The sequence below is a fragment of the Cheilinus undulatus genome, linkage group 18, assembly GCF_018320785.1.
Source record: "Cheilinus undulatus linkage group 18, ASM1832078v1, whole genome shotgun sequence".
NCBI lineage: Eukaryota > Metazoa > Chordata > Actinopteri > Labriformes > Labridae > Cheilinus > Cheilinus undulatus.
In genome coordinates, this window is record NC_054882.1 from 14,162,992 (window position 1) to 14,175,811 (window position 12,820).

Genomic DNA, 12,820 nt, shown 5'->3' on the forward strand with positions numbered 1-12,820 from the left:
AATATATTTTTACAAAAGTACCGGCAGGTAATCCTACAGCTTTCCTGGTAAATATGTAAACAAAGCGCTTCACTTTCTACAGTAATCATTGGCTAGACGGGGCCGACTCAAAGGCTCGCATTTATTGGCTGACTCTGAGAGAAGCCTTCTGATTGGTCGACAGTCTTGTCAATGATTTGTCACCCCGTCTTCACCCTTGGTAGCTTCCTGTGTTTGCTCCATGCTAGTTGTAAACGCTGAGGGTGAAGTAACTTCACTCGCCTTGAACTTTGTGACACATTTCGCTCGGAGATATGACAACTATAAAGAGACAAGGAGCGAAAGATGCGGGATGTTAAGTAAGAGTATCTGGTGAGTGAATAAAGATACTGTATATATTTGCTAGCTGTGCTTACTCGGTGTGCTATGTTAGCTTTCAGAATTGACAGCTTTATGAGGCTAGAGAAATCAAAACTCTTCACACGGTTACCGTTAATGTTACTGAGGGAAAATACAACGGGAACCAATGTCAGTTTGCTAATATAATCCTGAATATAGATGCACAACAATTAATAAAGTGGTACATGAAGGGGTAAAATAAGCACCAAGACACTGAAGCCTTGTTTAACATAGAAATGGCATTAAAATGGCATAATATCAAGGAGGAAAAGAAGGTAGAGGTGTGACGTTTCACTCTGGAAAGGTGAGTTTTTCAGTAGCCTATATGGACAGGTAATTAATGTAACCCTTTTAAGAGGTATTCAACTTTAAGACGTAGAGGTAAGATTAGATAACGTTTGCCCATCCAAAGATCTGTAACATCCACTGTTACTTTAAATATCAGTGCCTTTGTTTGTGTAATTTAACCTTGTTGTTGTTTCATTGTTAACAGTCAAGTACTGTCAAATCAAATCATTAAGGTTCAGTTCGGTATGCTTACTATTAAATGGTGAAAGTATTTATACTATTATAAAAATCCAAACATTTTTCTTACACTGTATTGGAGGGACTGTGATGACATTATATTCAAAATGTACTTTAATATGGAGTTGCCCCAGCTATAATAGGCTCCATTCTACATGGAAGGCTTTCCACAAGATTTTGGAGTGTTTCTGTGGGAATTTGTGCCCATTCATTCTGCAGAGCATTTATGAGGTCAGGCACTGACTCAATCTCCATTCCAGTTCATCCCAAAGGTACTGGATGGGGTTAAGGTCAGGGTTCTGTGCAGGCCAGTCAAGTTCTTCCCCTGAACTCTGTGCACTGAGGCACAGTCATGTTGGAGTAGAAGAGGGCCTTCCCCAAACCGTTGCCACACAGTTTGAAGCATAACATTGTCCAAAATATCTTGGCATGCTTAGCATTAAGATTGGAAAACCAGCCCCATACCATTATCCCTCCTCTACCAAACTTCACAGCTGGCACAATGCCGTCATGAGGTAACGTTCTCTCGGCGGACTCGCCCATCTGACTGCCAAACAGAAGAGCGTGTCTGGTCGCTCCACAGTCCAGTGTCCTGATCTTTACAGATTTTTTCAGGGTTTTTTTCTCATACAGATTGGCTTAAAATCAGCACAATTTATAATGCATTGGTGTGTAACTATCCTAAGCCTCTAAAACGATGGCTGGAAGTGTAATAAACGCCAGACAGGTTAGAGTGAGATACTATAAATGAAAGAACTGCTAAGAGTTGGCATGCTTTTGAAGTTAACAGTTGGTCTGAGTCTGGAAAGGATGTCATCTGAGTCCAGATTCCAAGCCACCATTTGGTGCCTTAGACCATACTCTACTAACTCATTCAGTATTACATCAGTGGCTTGCTATATGTGCTGTACCGCATAGTGTTTAATAGGTGCATGTAGTTAATATACAAAGGTATGACTAGATAAAACATATATTAAACAAAAGTTTAAGGATTCTCATGGAAACACACTAATGTTTCAATTCTCTTCTGTTAACAGTTTGTCCTGCTGCCTCTATAAACACTCTTTCCAGTGATGGCAAGGATTTTCCAAAAAGCCCTGAGACTAAGAAAGTCTCTAAACCTCCACAGCACCGTCTCATCTACAGCCATTATTAGACCCTCACCTGTGGTCCTCAACAGTCAGTTTCTGCCCACTAATTCATGGCTATCAGGGGTCTGCTGCCGGAAACTGCATGCTGGGACAGATGGGCCCAAGCCATCCCCTGCTGCAGCCCCAGAGAGACTTCCTTTTTCCAAAATAACTCCAGAAGATTTGGCCTTTTTTAGAGAGATCCTTCCAGGGAGAGCCATTACAGACCCGGACCTGCTGGAGTCCAGTAATATGGACTGGCTGAAATCAGTGAGAGGTAGTGGCTCAAGACTGATTTAGCTCATTCCATTTAAAGAAATGATATTTTTAAGGTAATGTTTTTCATTCTTCTGCTTACTCAGGTTCTAGTGAAGTGTTACTGCGGCCTCAAACAACAGAGGAAGTTTCTAAAATCTTAAAGTAAGGATCACATAGTTAATAGAAGAAATATATTAAACACAGGATGGTAAAATTGTTTTATTCCCTGTCCTGAAGGTACTGTAACAGTCGAAATCTGGCGGTGAACCCTCAGGGAGGAAACACAGGGCTGGTGGGGGGCAGCGTGCCAGTTTATGATGAGATCATCCTCTCCACTGCACTTATGAACAACATCCTTACCTTTGATAGTATTTCTGGTAAGTCTTAAACCGATGAAGTTTTACCCAGAATGCAACTCTTACTAAAACTACATTTTGTCCTTTTATTCAGGCATTCTGACCTGTCAGGCTGGCTGTGTCTTGGAGAACTTGTCCCTTTACCTTGAGGAGAGCGACTTCATAATGCCTCTTGATCTTGGAGCTAAAGGTAGCTGTCACATTGGGGGGAATGTGGCAACGAATGCAGGAGGACTCCGACTGCTGCGATACGGCTCCTTACATGGGACAGTTCTGGGTCTGGAAGTGGTAAGTGGAGTATACAGAGTTTATAACAGTGTTTCTAAAGTAGTCTAGCCTCGAGACCCATCTCCTACTACTTAATGAGAAATGGCAATCCAAATTTCTGATGTTTTTCAACCGATCAGATTGATTGAATGAAAAGTAGTGCAGTTTGAACTGCACAGACAGCACCAAACATACGAAGGAACCAAGCAACATAACTGATTCTGCATGTTTAAAAAGCAGCTTATAAACTTACCACAATCTTTTAAACAGGCTCACATTTGCAACTCACATTTGGGTCCAGACCCACCAGTTGATAACCACTGGTTTTATATCCATAAGTATTGCAATTAGAGCTTAGATCTTGAACGGAGTGAATGAATGGATGAGGATCAGATGTCTTTGAGTCCTCTCGGGTCCTGGCTGGAGAAGGGTGGATCCTGGCCCTGTCCAGGCTCCAGGCCGTTGATCAGGTTGAGTCAGTCCCAGGCTCAGGCAGAGAATCTAACCTCTAATTCTTTTACAATCAGACACATATGATAATAAATGAAAGCACTGATTGAAAGTTTTGCATCTCTGTGTGTGCCATCTAAAGGTTTTGGCTGATGGGAGAGTGTTGGACTGCTTGGCCACACTGAGAAAAGATAACACAGGATACGACCTCAAACAGCTCTTCATAGGTTCAGAGGGAACACTGGGGGTTATCACCGCAGTGTCCATTCTCTGTCCACGGAAACCAAAGTCTGTTAATGTGGTTTTTCTGGGTAAGACTGACATCTTTTGACATGTTTTCCTAATCATTAAATCTTCTTCACTTTTGATGCTATTATTGTCATGTTTCAGCAACAAAAGCTGACAGTGTTATGTTGATTAATTTCATACTAATTATGGTTTTACATTAGAGACCCGGCCCAGATCTGAGTACACTTCACACCAAAGTCTGGTTCAGTTGTTCAGTGTGAAAACAAACTCATACACCGTCCTCTAGTCCAGTTGAAGAGGTGGTCTCAGACATGATGTGTGCAGAGTGAAGCTGTAAAAGCATTAAACAATCTCCTGTCTCCAGCATGGACCCGTTTTATTATCTGAGCTGCAAATTAAATATGATATTAGGGAGAAGGTTGTTGTTGGCATCTCAAAAATGATGAAACCTCCATCGTAGAAGGTTGGAGTCCAGGTTTGCACAGAACATAAGCAAATGCTGCCTACTTCATGTCGTGAGTGATTACCAAGGTTTCTGCTGCTTCTTTCCTCTTCTTGGCAGATTTGCAAACCAACTGTGTACACCTTCTTTAGGTCTCTGTGTACATATGCAACTGTGCATGGGCACAGTTTAAGGGGGTGCAATATGGGAAAAAAGACATGCCACAATTTTCAAGGCTGGATCAGGATCTCAATTTTATGACAAATCTCTTTCATTCTGATTTTAAGGCTAATAAACAGACTTAGTTCTTCCTATTTTTTTTTTAAATGCACAAATACCTAGATTAAAAGTAAACTGTATTTTTTTTTTCATTTTCTTCTGCAGCAATATTTTTAGCATCTAACATTTTTTATTTCCCTGCATTTACCATGACAACATTGTGATTTATGTGTCTGCTTTTGTGTTTTTAAATCTGGATTAGTTTTCATTAGGCACATTTTTACACAGTTGTATTTATTTTGAAATGTGGGCTAAAAGCAGCATTCATACAGCTGTAGGTTTATTCAAGTAGCATGTTCATATGCAGTATTTTATGTTACCTTACCCTTTTTTATAGACCAGCAAGAATGACAGATATTTGATCATTACAACTAAAAACAAAATAGGATCAATTTCTGTGATATTGGTTATGCTACAAATAATCAATCTTATTTTATTTTAATATAATCTTGATTTTTATTCAATAAGGGGTAGAGAAAATGAATTAATGGCAGTCGTGTCACTTCCACACCTGCCTGCTGCACACTGAACAAGAAACAGAGTTGCAGACTTAAATACCTTCAAGTAGCATGCAATATAAATAAATGCATAGATATTGATGGAAATTCAGTCTTTGATGTTCTAAATTTCCCTGGGGGAGGACCTCAGACCTTTCTCTGATTTTGTCTGACTCTCTGTGATTTAATCAACCCTGTACTGCTGTGAAACAGTAGTCCAGGTTGCTCACTTAAACCCTTGCAAATTCCTTGTAGCCCACCTTTATTTTAACAGATCTTCCCTGACAAAAAGGGTTATTCTGCCTTTTAAATGTTAAACTGTTTAGCATCAGCACACCTGCAAATGTGTCATCATATGACATATAATGGAGCAGAAAGACTAAATGTGGCAGAAATCATCAAATGTGGGTGTTAATGGCAAAAAAGTCTTTTTCCTTTATCATTTACCTCACATGACTTTCATTCATGACCATTCCCTATGGAAAAAGTGGTATTAATCCTCATAGTTCAGGTCTTACAGTGCCTTAAATTAGATTTTTAAAGTGTGTAGGAGAGGTGGAGATGCTTGTTAATAACTTGGTAAAACACTGAGAGAGCAGAGTAATATCAGCAGGACTAGATCTGCCTCTGCCACTCTTTGTGAAGCGTTCCCATGCAATAAAGACTGCGGTGTCTCTGGTCTCTCACCTGCTGACTCTGAGGATGTTGTCTCTTTGCAGACTTTGTGCAGATTGTACAAATAACTGTTCCTTGAATCCCGCAGTTCCATACAGGCCAGCTAGAGCTCTTTTTTCAGGTCTAAATCTTAAATTTCACCATGAATCTCTGCTCTGCTGAAGCAGAGGGGGTAAATTATTTAAGCAAAATGGGATTCTCTGATTTCCCAGCTTCAGCAGATTGGAGGTATGGTCTAATACTTCCCGATCTAAGATCACTCTATCATGCACCTCTAGCACAGAACAATGTTACTTATGTGAAAGCAGACAAGCAGGGTAGAGAGGAAGGAGGGGGAAACATTCTTGGGCATGATACGAAACAGTCAAGCCTCATGTTAAGGCTTGCTTGCTCTCTGTTGATCAAATTAACCAGACTTTGGCGTAAAGTGTCCAGAGATCTGGCCCCTAATGTAGAACCACCCTAATTTAGAATTTATACACTCGTGTTTGAACTTTTTAATTCTCTTTCTTTCTCTGAAGGCTGTGAGACCTTTGAGCAGCTGCTGAAGACCTTTCAGCTCTGCAGAGGCATGCTGGGAGAAATTCTATCAGCCTATGAATTTCTGGACAGTGAATGTATGAGGCTGCTTAATACACACCTCAAACTACCCAATCCTATTTCTGGTAGGTTCACACACTTCAGCACACTTCTATAATAAACAATAAAACACAAAAACATGGAAAGATATCACTTCGGTCCTGCAGATTGTCCGTTCTACGTCGTCATAGAAACATCCGGTTCTGATGCAACACATGATGGGGAAAAACTGCACAACTTCCTAGACGAGGCGATGACAGCATCATTAGTCATTGATGGGACTGTGGCAACAGAGGACTCAAAAATCAAGGTTGGTTTTTTTATCTTTAAGTAAAGTCCAGAGGTATATTTGACTGACAAAGACATTTCTAGAAGGAATAAATGATATAGCAGGTACTTTTCTTTTTAAATCTTTTGTGCAGCTTATTCCTCCATGCTAAAGCACTTCTTCATTGTTAGGAATTACATAAAGACCTCAGTGAGCAGCACTGCTGTACTGATTGACATATTCCTTTACAAAGATTAACACTGATTTCCCTTGCAGTGTATTTAAGAAGACGCCTCCCACACAGTGCTGATTTATAGACACTCTGCAGCAGAAAATACCAAGATTAAATTTGCCCCTAACAAGCATGCTGTTAAATCCTGTTTTGAGCGATGTCTCCAGCTGTTATTAAAGAATATTTGGAGATTTATGAGGCTGGTTTTGCTTCAGGTTCCTGCCCGTTAAAGGGAAGGTTTTCCTCGCCATGTTACAAGGCTAAATACTGCTGGTGATTAGTGTTGGGTCTAAGAGGCTACATCAGTAAGTACGGTCTAGACCTGCCCTCTTTGTCAGGAGTCTTGAGATAACTTCTGCTATGAATTGTCGCTATAGTAAAAGATGGATTTATCAACCATTATAAAGAATATAACAAGCACCTGTCTTTCAAGCTTTAGGTCTGAAGTTAAAGCTGTGTATTAGCTATGTTTTAAACTCTGCTTTAAATCTGATGATGATGACTTCAGTCCTTCCTCTTCTGTTTTCAGGCTTTGTGGTCAATGCGTGAACGTGTCACAGAGGCACTGACTCACGATGGCTTCACCTACAAGTATGACATCTCGCTTCCATTAGAGCGGCTTTACCAGCTGGTGACAGACATGAGGGAGCACCTGGGGGACCGGGCCAAAAGTGTTGTGGGATACGGGCATGTAGGTAAGATCAGAAGACTCTATTTTAAGACTGCTAATGAGTTCCCTATTTAACCGGATGATACACAATATGGGTGCAGTTGTAAACAAAACACACAATTTCTGATAATTGTGGTTTGTATTAGGGTCAGGCAATATACAATACAATACAATGCAAGAACTTTATTTATCCCCGAAGGGAAATTCAATCGTCTGGGAGTCTCATCTGTTTAGTTTAGAATTATACAGTCTAATTGCTGATGGTATGAAAGATTTTCTAAATCTTTCTGTCCTGCAGCGCAGAGATAGGAGCCGTCCACCACCGTTGTTTCTTTGCTCATTGAGGGAGATATGAAGTGGATGATCCATGTTTCTCAGAATGGCCTCCACTCAGTGCGCGTCTCTCCACCTCATCCTCCAATGAGTTCAATTTGATTCCGACCACAGAGCCAGCTTTTTTAACCAGTTTGTTCAGACGCCTTGCATCCTTGTGTTTTACACTGCCTCCCCAGCAGACTGCAGCATAAAACAGAACACTTGCCATTGGCATTCAACTACATCCAACCCACCATACTCAAAGACAAGCTCACGGAGACGGGATAAATTAGCATCTTCCTGCAGATGTCTATTGATCGGAGTCTTCTGAGGCAAAAGAGGCGGCTCTGCCCCTTTTTGTAGATGAAGTCTATGTTTTTAGACCAGTCCAACTTATTATCCAGGTGTACACCTAAATATTTATACGATGTCACCACCTCAATGCCCATGCCACAAGTGTTCACTGGCTGAAGAGGGGGTTTGGATCTGTGGAAATCTATGATCATTTCCTTTGTCTTTGAGGTGTTGAGTAGCAGGCAGTTTTTGTGACTCCAGTCGCTGAAGGCACTTATCAGATCCCTGTATTCGGCTTCATGTCCATTTCTGATACATGCCATGATAGCAGTGTCATCAGAGTATTTCTGAATGTGGCAGGACTCAGCGCTGTATTTGAAGTCTGATGTATACAGTGTGAACAGGAATGGAGCCAGGACTGTTCCTTGTGGAGCCTCTGGACTGCTCATTAATGTCCCAGAAACACAGTTCCCCAGCCTGACAAACTGTGGCCTTCCTGTCAGGTGATCTACGATCCAAGGAACACAGGAAGGATCCACTCCCACTTTGTGAGCTTGTCTTTGAGTATGGTGGGTTGGATGGAGTTGAATGCATTTGAAAAATCAAAGAACATGATTCTCACATAAACTCCAGGTTCCTCCAGATGAGACAGGGCACGGTGAAGCATGAAGAGGATGGCATCATCCACTCCATGTGTTCTTTGTATGCAAACTGCAGGGAATCGAGTTTGTCTTTGACCTCAAGCCTCAGTAGGCGTAGAATCAGCCGCTCGCGAGTTTTCATGATGTGTGAGGTAAGGGCAATAGGTCTGTAGTCATTTAGTTCAGCCGGACATTTGATTTTTGGTACCGGTACAATACAGGATGTTTTCCGTAGAGCAGGCACCCACCCCAGCTGTTGACTCAGGTTGAAGATCCTGTGGAGAGGTTGACACAGTTGTACAGCACAGTCTTTAAGCAGCCTTGGGCACACACCATCTGGGCCAGCTGCCTTCCCAGAGCAAAGTCTCTCAAGCTCCAACCTCCCCCCTGTCTCTGTGACAGAGAAGGGTACAGGTGCTAGAAGGGAAGTGGCTGCAGCTGTGGAGACAAGTATAGGAGATGGAGAGGGAGAAGGAGGAGCTATAGTGGGGTTCTCCATATGTTGAGGAGAAGAAGAAGGAGCAGCAGTGGAAGTAGGTGTGTCCACAGTGTCAAATTTGTTAAAGAACAGGTTGAGTTCATCAGCTCTTTCCACATCACCCACTATTGGCTCCCTTTTCTTTTTGTTGTTATGTCCAGAGATGGTACTGATTCCTCTCCACACATCACGGATGTTGCTGGGTTGAAAATTCCTCTCTATCATCTTTTTGTATTCCAGCTTTGCCATCTTCAGTCTCCTCTATGGACCAAAAGCCATAACTCAATACTGATGCTATGATGCTAGAAAAACACCAAACAATATAGAGACTTTTTTAGATACCACAGCCACAGAGTAGAACTCCTAAACACCCAAATACTGGGTAATCTTGAATTTGTTACTATCAAAAATGGTAGACAAACTCTTAAGAGATGTGCCAAGGGGTTATGCAATATGCCAGTATGTCACTGCTATTTATGTATTTATTGATTTTGTAACTGTGGGGCAGAGTCCAGGACAGATTTCCCTACGGGGACATTAACATTTGTCTTATCTTATCTTATCTTATCTTATCTTATCTTATCTTATCTTATCTTATCTTATCTTATCTTATCTTATCTTATCTTATCTTACAGGTGCATCTAAATAAAGTGGAATACCATGTAACAGTTAATTTATTTCACTAGTGAAGCTCATATATAGATTTATTACACACAGGGGGGAAATTTGAAGTCTATTTCTTTTCATTGTAATGATTATGACTTGCAGCTAATAAAACCCAAAATTCAGTCTCTCAGAAAATTGGAATATTATGAAAAGATTAAATATTTGAGACTCATGGTGTCACACTTTAATCAGCTAACACCTGCAAAGGTTTCCTGAGCCTTTAAATGGTCTCTCAGTCTGGGTCAGTAGCCTACACAATCATGGGGAAGACTGCTGACTGGACAGATGTCCAGAAGACAGTCATTGACACCTTGCACAAGGAGGGTAAGACACAGAGGGTCACTGCTAAAGAAGCTAGCTGTTCAGAGTGCTGTATCCAAGTGTGTTCATAGAAAGCTGAGTGGAAGGAAAAGGTGTGGTTAAAAAAAGGTGCACAAGCAACAGGGATAACCGCAGCCTTGAGAGGATTGTCAAGCAAATGCCATTCAAGAAGTTGGGGGAGCTTCACAAGGAGCAGACTGAGGCTGGAGTCAGAGATTTAAAAGCCACCGTGCACAGACAGATCCAGGACATGGATTACAAACCACTCTTGAACCACAGACGTCATCAGCAGCTAACTTAGACTAAGGATGAAAAGGACTGGACTGTTGCTCAGTGGTCCGAAGTCCTGTTTCACGTGGATGCAAATGTTGCATTTCTTTTAGAAATCAAGGACCCAGAGTCTGGAGGAGGATCAGAGAGGCCCAGAATTCAAGAAACTTAAAGTCCTGTGTGAAGTTTCCACAGTCAGTGATGGTTTGGGGTGCCATGTCATCTGCTACTGTTGGTCCACTGGTCTTTATCAGGTCCAGAGTACTAGGAGATTTTAGAGCTCTTCTTGCTCCATCTGCTGAGAAGCCTTATGTAGATACTTATTTCATTTTATATCAGGAGTTGGCAGTACTAAAAGCTGGTTAAATGAATGATATTCCTGTTCTTGATTGGCCAGCAAACTCACCGGACCTGAGCCCCAAAGAGAATCTCTTGGGGAGATGCAAAACACTAGACTCAACAATCCAGATGAGCTTAAGGCTTCTATCAGAGTAACCTGGGCTTCATAACACCCCATCAGTGCCACAGGCTAATCGCCTCCATGTCACATTACCAAGTATTGAGTGCATAAATGAACATACTTTTCTGTATTAAAAACATTTTTTTATCAGTTTCAAGTAATATTAGAATGTTTTCTTTAGATACTGAGTTTTGGGTTTGCGTTAACTTTTCCACAATATTCTAATTTATTTAGATGCACATGTAGAGACAGGCTAAATTGTACAAAAGCCTCTGCAATATTTCTGTATTTTGAGGTTGTCAAAATGTTCTCAGTGTATTGCCCAGCCCTTGTCTTTGTTTTCATCTATTGTCTAATCTCTCTCCATGTGCACCTTCAGGAGATGGAAATCTTCACCTAAACATCACCTCTCCTGCCAAAGACCCGGCTCTCCTCGCTGCGATTGAGCCCTTTGTTTATGAGTGGACGGCCAGCTGTCAGGGCAGCATCAGTGCAGAACACGGTCTGGGTCTGAAGAAGAGGAACTACATCTACTACAGCAAACCCAGCCAGGCTGTGGCTCTCATGGGTGACATCAAGGCCATGCTGGACCCTAAGGGCATCCTCAACCCGTACAAGACTTTACCAGATAACCTGAAATGACCCAAGAGCTGCAGGGTAGGTGGTGATGTCTGCACAGCTCAGACTGGAGGGGTCAGTTTTAGTAACACTCAGTGCCATGTGGGTTTTGTGCCACCCTGTGATACCCTTTTAAAAGAAGAGCTGTGGTTTTGCACAAGGAATATAATTCGTCCAAGAAGCTATAAGCTGTAAGCATTAGTTTGTTCAATATGTACTGCCTAGTGTGATCATCTACCTCAACTACTCACATTTTGAGTAGCTTCAGTCTGAAGCACTCCAACACTAAACTTTTAAACATGATTTAGATCTTAAATCAAAGACAGCTGTATAAAAATGAATACCAGAGTGTATTTTAAATAAAGAAGGAAGTGGAGGAGTGATATCTGTGTACAGTAGTTTTACTGGCAACCACTAGGGGGCAGTACAGCTTATAAAACAAAGGCTGTGCCTGTAAGAAGTACAACATAGACTTGTTCTTCATGTAACTTCTTTGTATGCTGTAGTCATGTCTTGGGACAATTTAATAAAAATTTAATGAATGATTTTAAAGATTGTGTAAATACTTTTGTCTGCAACCACAAAACTAGAATTCCCTGCAGCTTTATAGAAAATGTCCAAAAATTTGAAATTGTTTTACATATTAACTGTTTTTATATAATATTATATTACATATCTTCATATCTCACAGCAAGAAAAGACTGCTTCATTTACTCATGTAAGCCTGTAACTTAAAATTGTTTACACCAGCAAACTCAACAAGCACACACGTATTCAAATTTATAACAAGAATCCTGAAATAAATCCTACCTTTATGGAGATTTGTTTGGATTCAGCTGTGAATGATTTGAAAAGAATGCTGCACATGCAGACATGTTGACTCTGTCAGATTAATATCAGTGTTTTTCGTGTGTATCCTCTAAAACACCAGGATTGTGCATTTTGAGAAATTTTGAAAAAATAGATCAATATCTAGGCAGCCATTTTTGTGCAATGCACTATGGGTAATGACTTTCTCTGTATGCTTCCAGTCATTGTCTTACTAGAAACTAAATCTTCTAAGCGGTAGTTCTCTTGCAGACTGAAGATTGTCCTCCAGGATTTTCCTGTATTTTTCTGCATTCATTTTACCCTCTACCTTTACAATCCTTCCAGGGGCAGCTGCTGAGAAGCATTCCCACAGCATGATGCTGCCACCACCTTGCATCACAGCATCTCGTCTGTTGACCAAATAGCTCCATTTGTGTCTCATCAGACCAAAGAACTTTCTTCCACATGACCATGGAGTCTCCCGCATGTCTTTTGGTGAACTCTAGTCCAGATTTAATCTGAGTTTTCTTCAACAGTGTATTTCTCTTTGGCACTCTCCCATAAAGCTTTGACTGATGAAGAACCTGATCGACAGTTGTTGTATGCAGTCTCCCATCTCAGCCGTCGAAGCTTGTAACTCCTTCAGAGTAGTCATAGGTGGTCTCTGTCACTAGTCTCCTTCTTGCATGCTC

The 12,820-nt window shown here is 41.1% G+C and overlaps 1 protein-coding gene across 3 annotated transcripts; it reads left to right on the plus strand.

The window, feature by feature from the left end:
- The first annotated feature begins 213 nt into the window (after positions 1 to 213).
- On the plus strand, positions 214 to 12,611 carry d2hgdh (D-2-hydroxyglutarate dehydrogenase). 3 transcript variants are annotated; one of them, XM_041812062.1, is made up of 11 exons: positions 214 to 351; positions 1,941 to 2,310; positions 2,396 to 2,453; positions 2,529 to 2,668; positions 2,742 to 2,935; positions 3,507 to 3,675; positions 6,028 to 6,171; positions 6,253 to 6,395; positions 7,115 to 7,280; positions 11,080 to 11,357; positions 12,474 to 12,611. In XM_041812062.1, the coding sequence occupies exons 2-10, from the start codon at positions 1,977 to 1,979 to the stop codon at positions 11,340 to 11,342; spliced, it is 1,611 nt and encodes a 536-aa protein (XP_041667996.1). In that variant the 5' UTR covers positions 214 to 351; positions 1,941 to 1,976; the 3' UTR covers positions 11,343 to 11,357; positions 12,474 to 12,611. The 3 variants fall into 3 exon arrangements, with proteins under 3 accessions (XP_041667996.1, XP_041667995.1, XP_041667997.1); XM_041812061.1 differs by lacking the exon at positions 12,474 to 12,611 and having other exon boundaries at positions 11,080 to 11,870; XM_041812063.1 differs by lacking the exon at positions 12,474 to 12,611 and having other exon boundaries at positions 6,277 to 6,395; positions 11,080 to 11,870.
- The last annotated feature ends 209 nt before the right edge of the window (positions 12,612 to 12,820 follow it).

Coding starts and splice junctions, on each gene's coding strand:
- d2hgdh (XM_041812062.1), top strand. CDS start 1,977: ATGGCAAGGATTTTCCAAAAAGCCCTGAGACTAAGAAAGTCTCTAAAC. Junction 2,454..2,528: donor GAAGTTTCTAAAATCTTAAA/GTAAGGATCACA, acceptor CCTGTCCTGAAG/GTACTGTAACAGTCGAAATC. Junction 6,396..7,114: donor CAGAGGACTCAAAAATCAAG/GTTGGTTTTTTT, acceptor TTCTGTTTTCAG/GCTTTGTGGTCAATGCGTGA.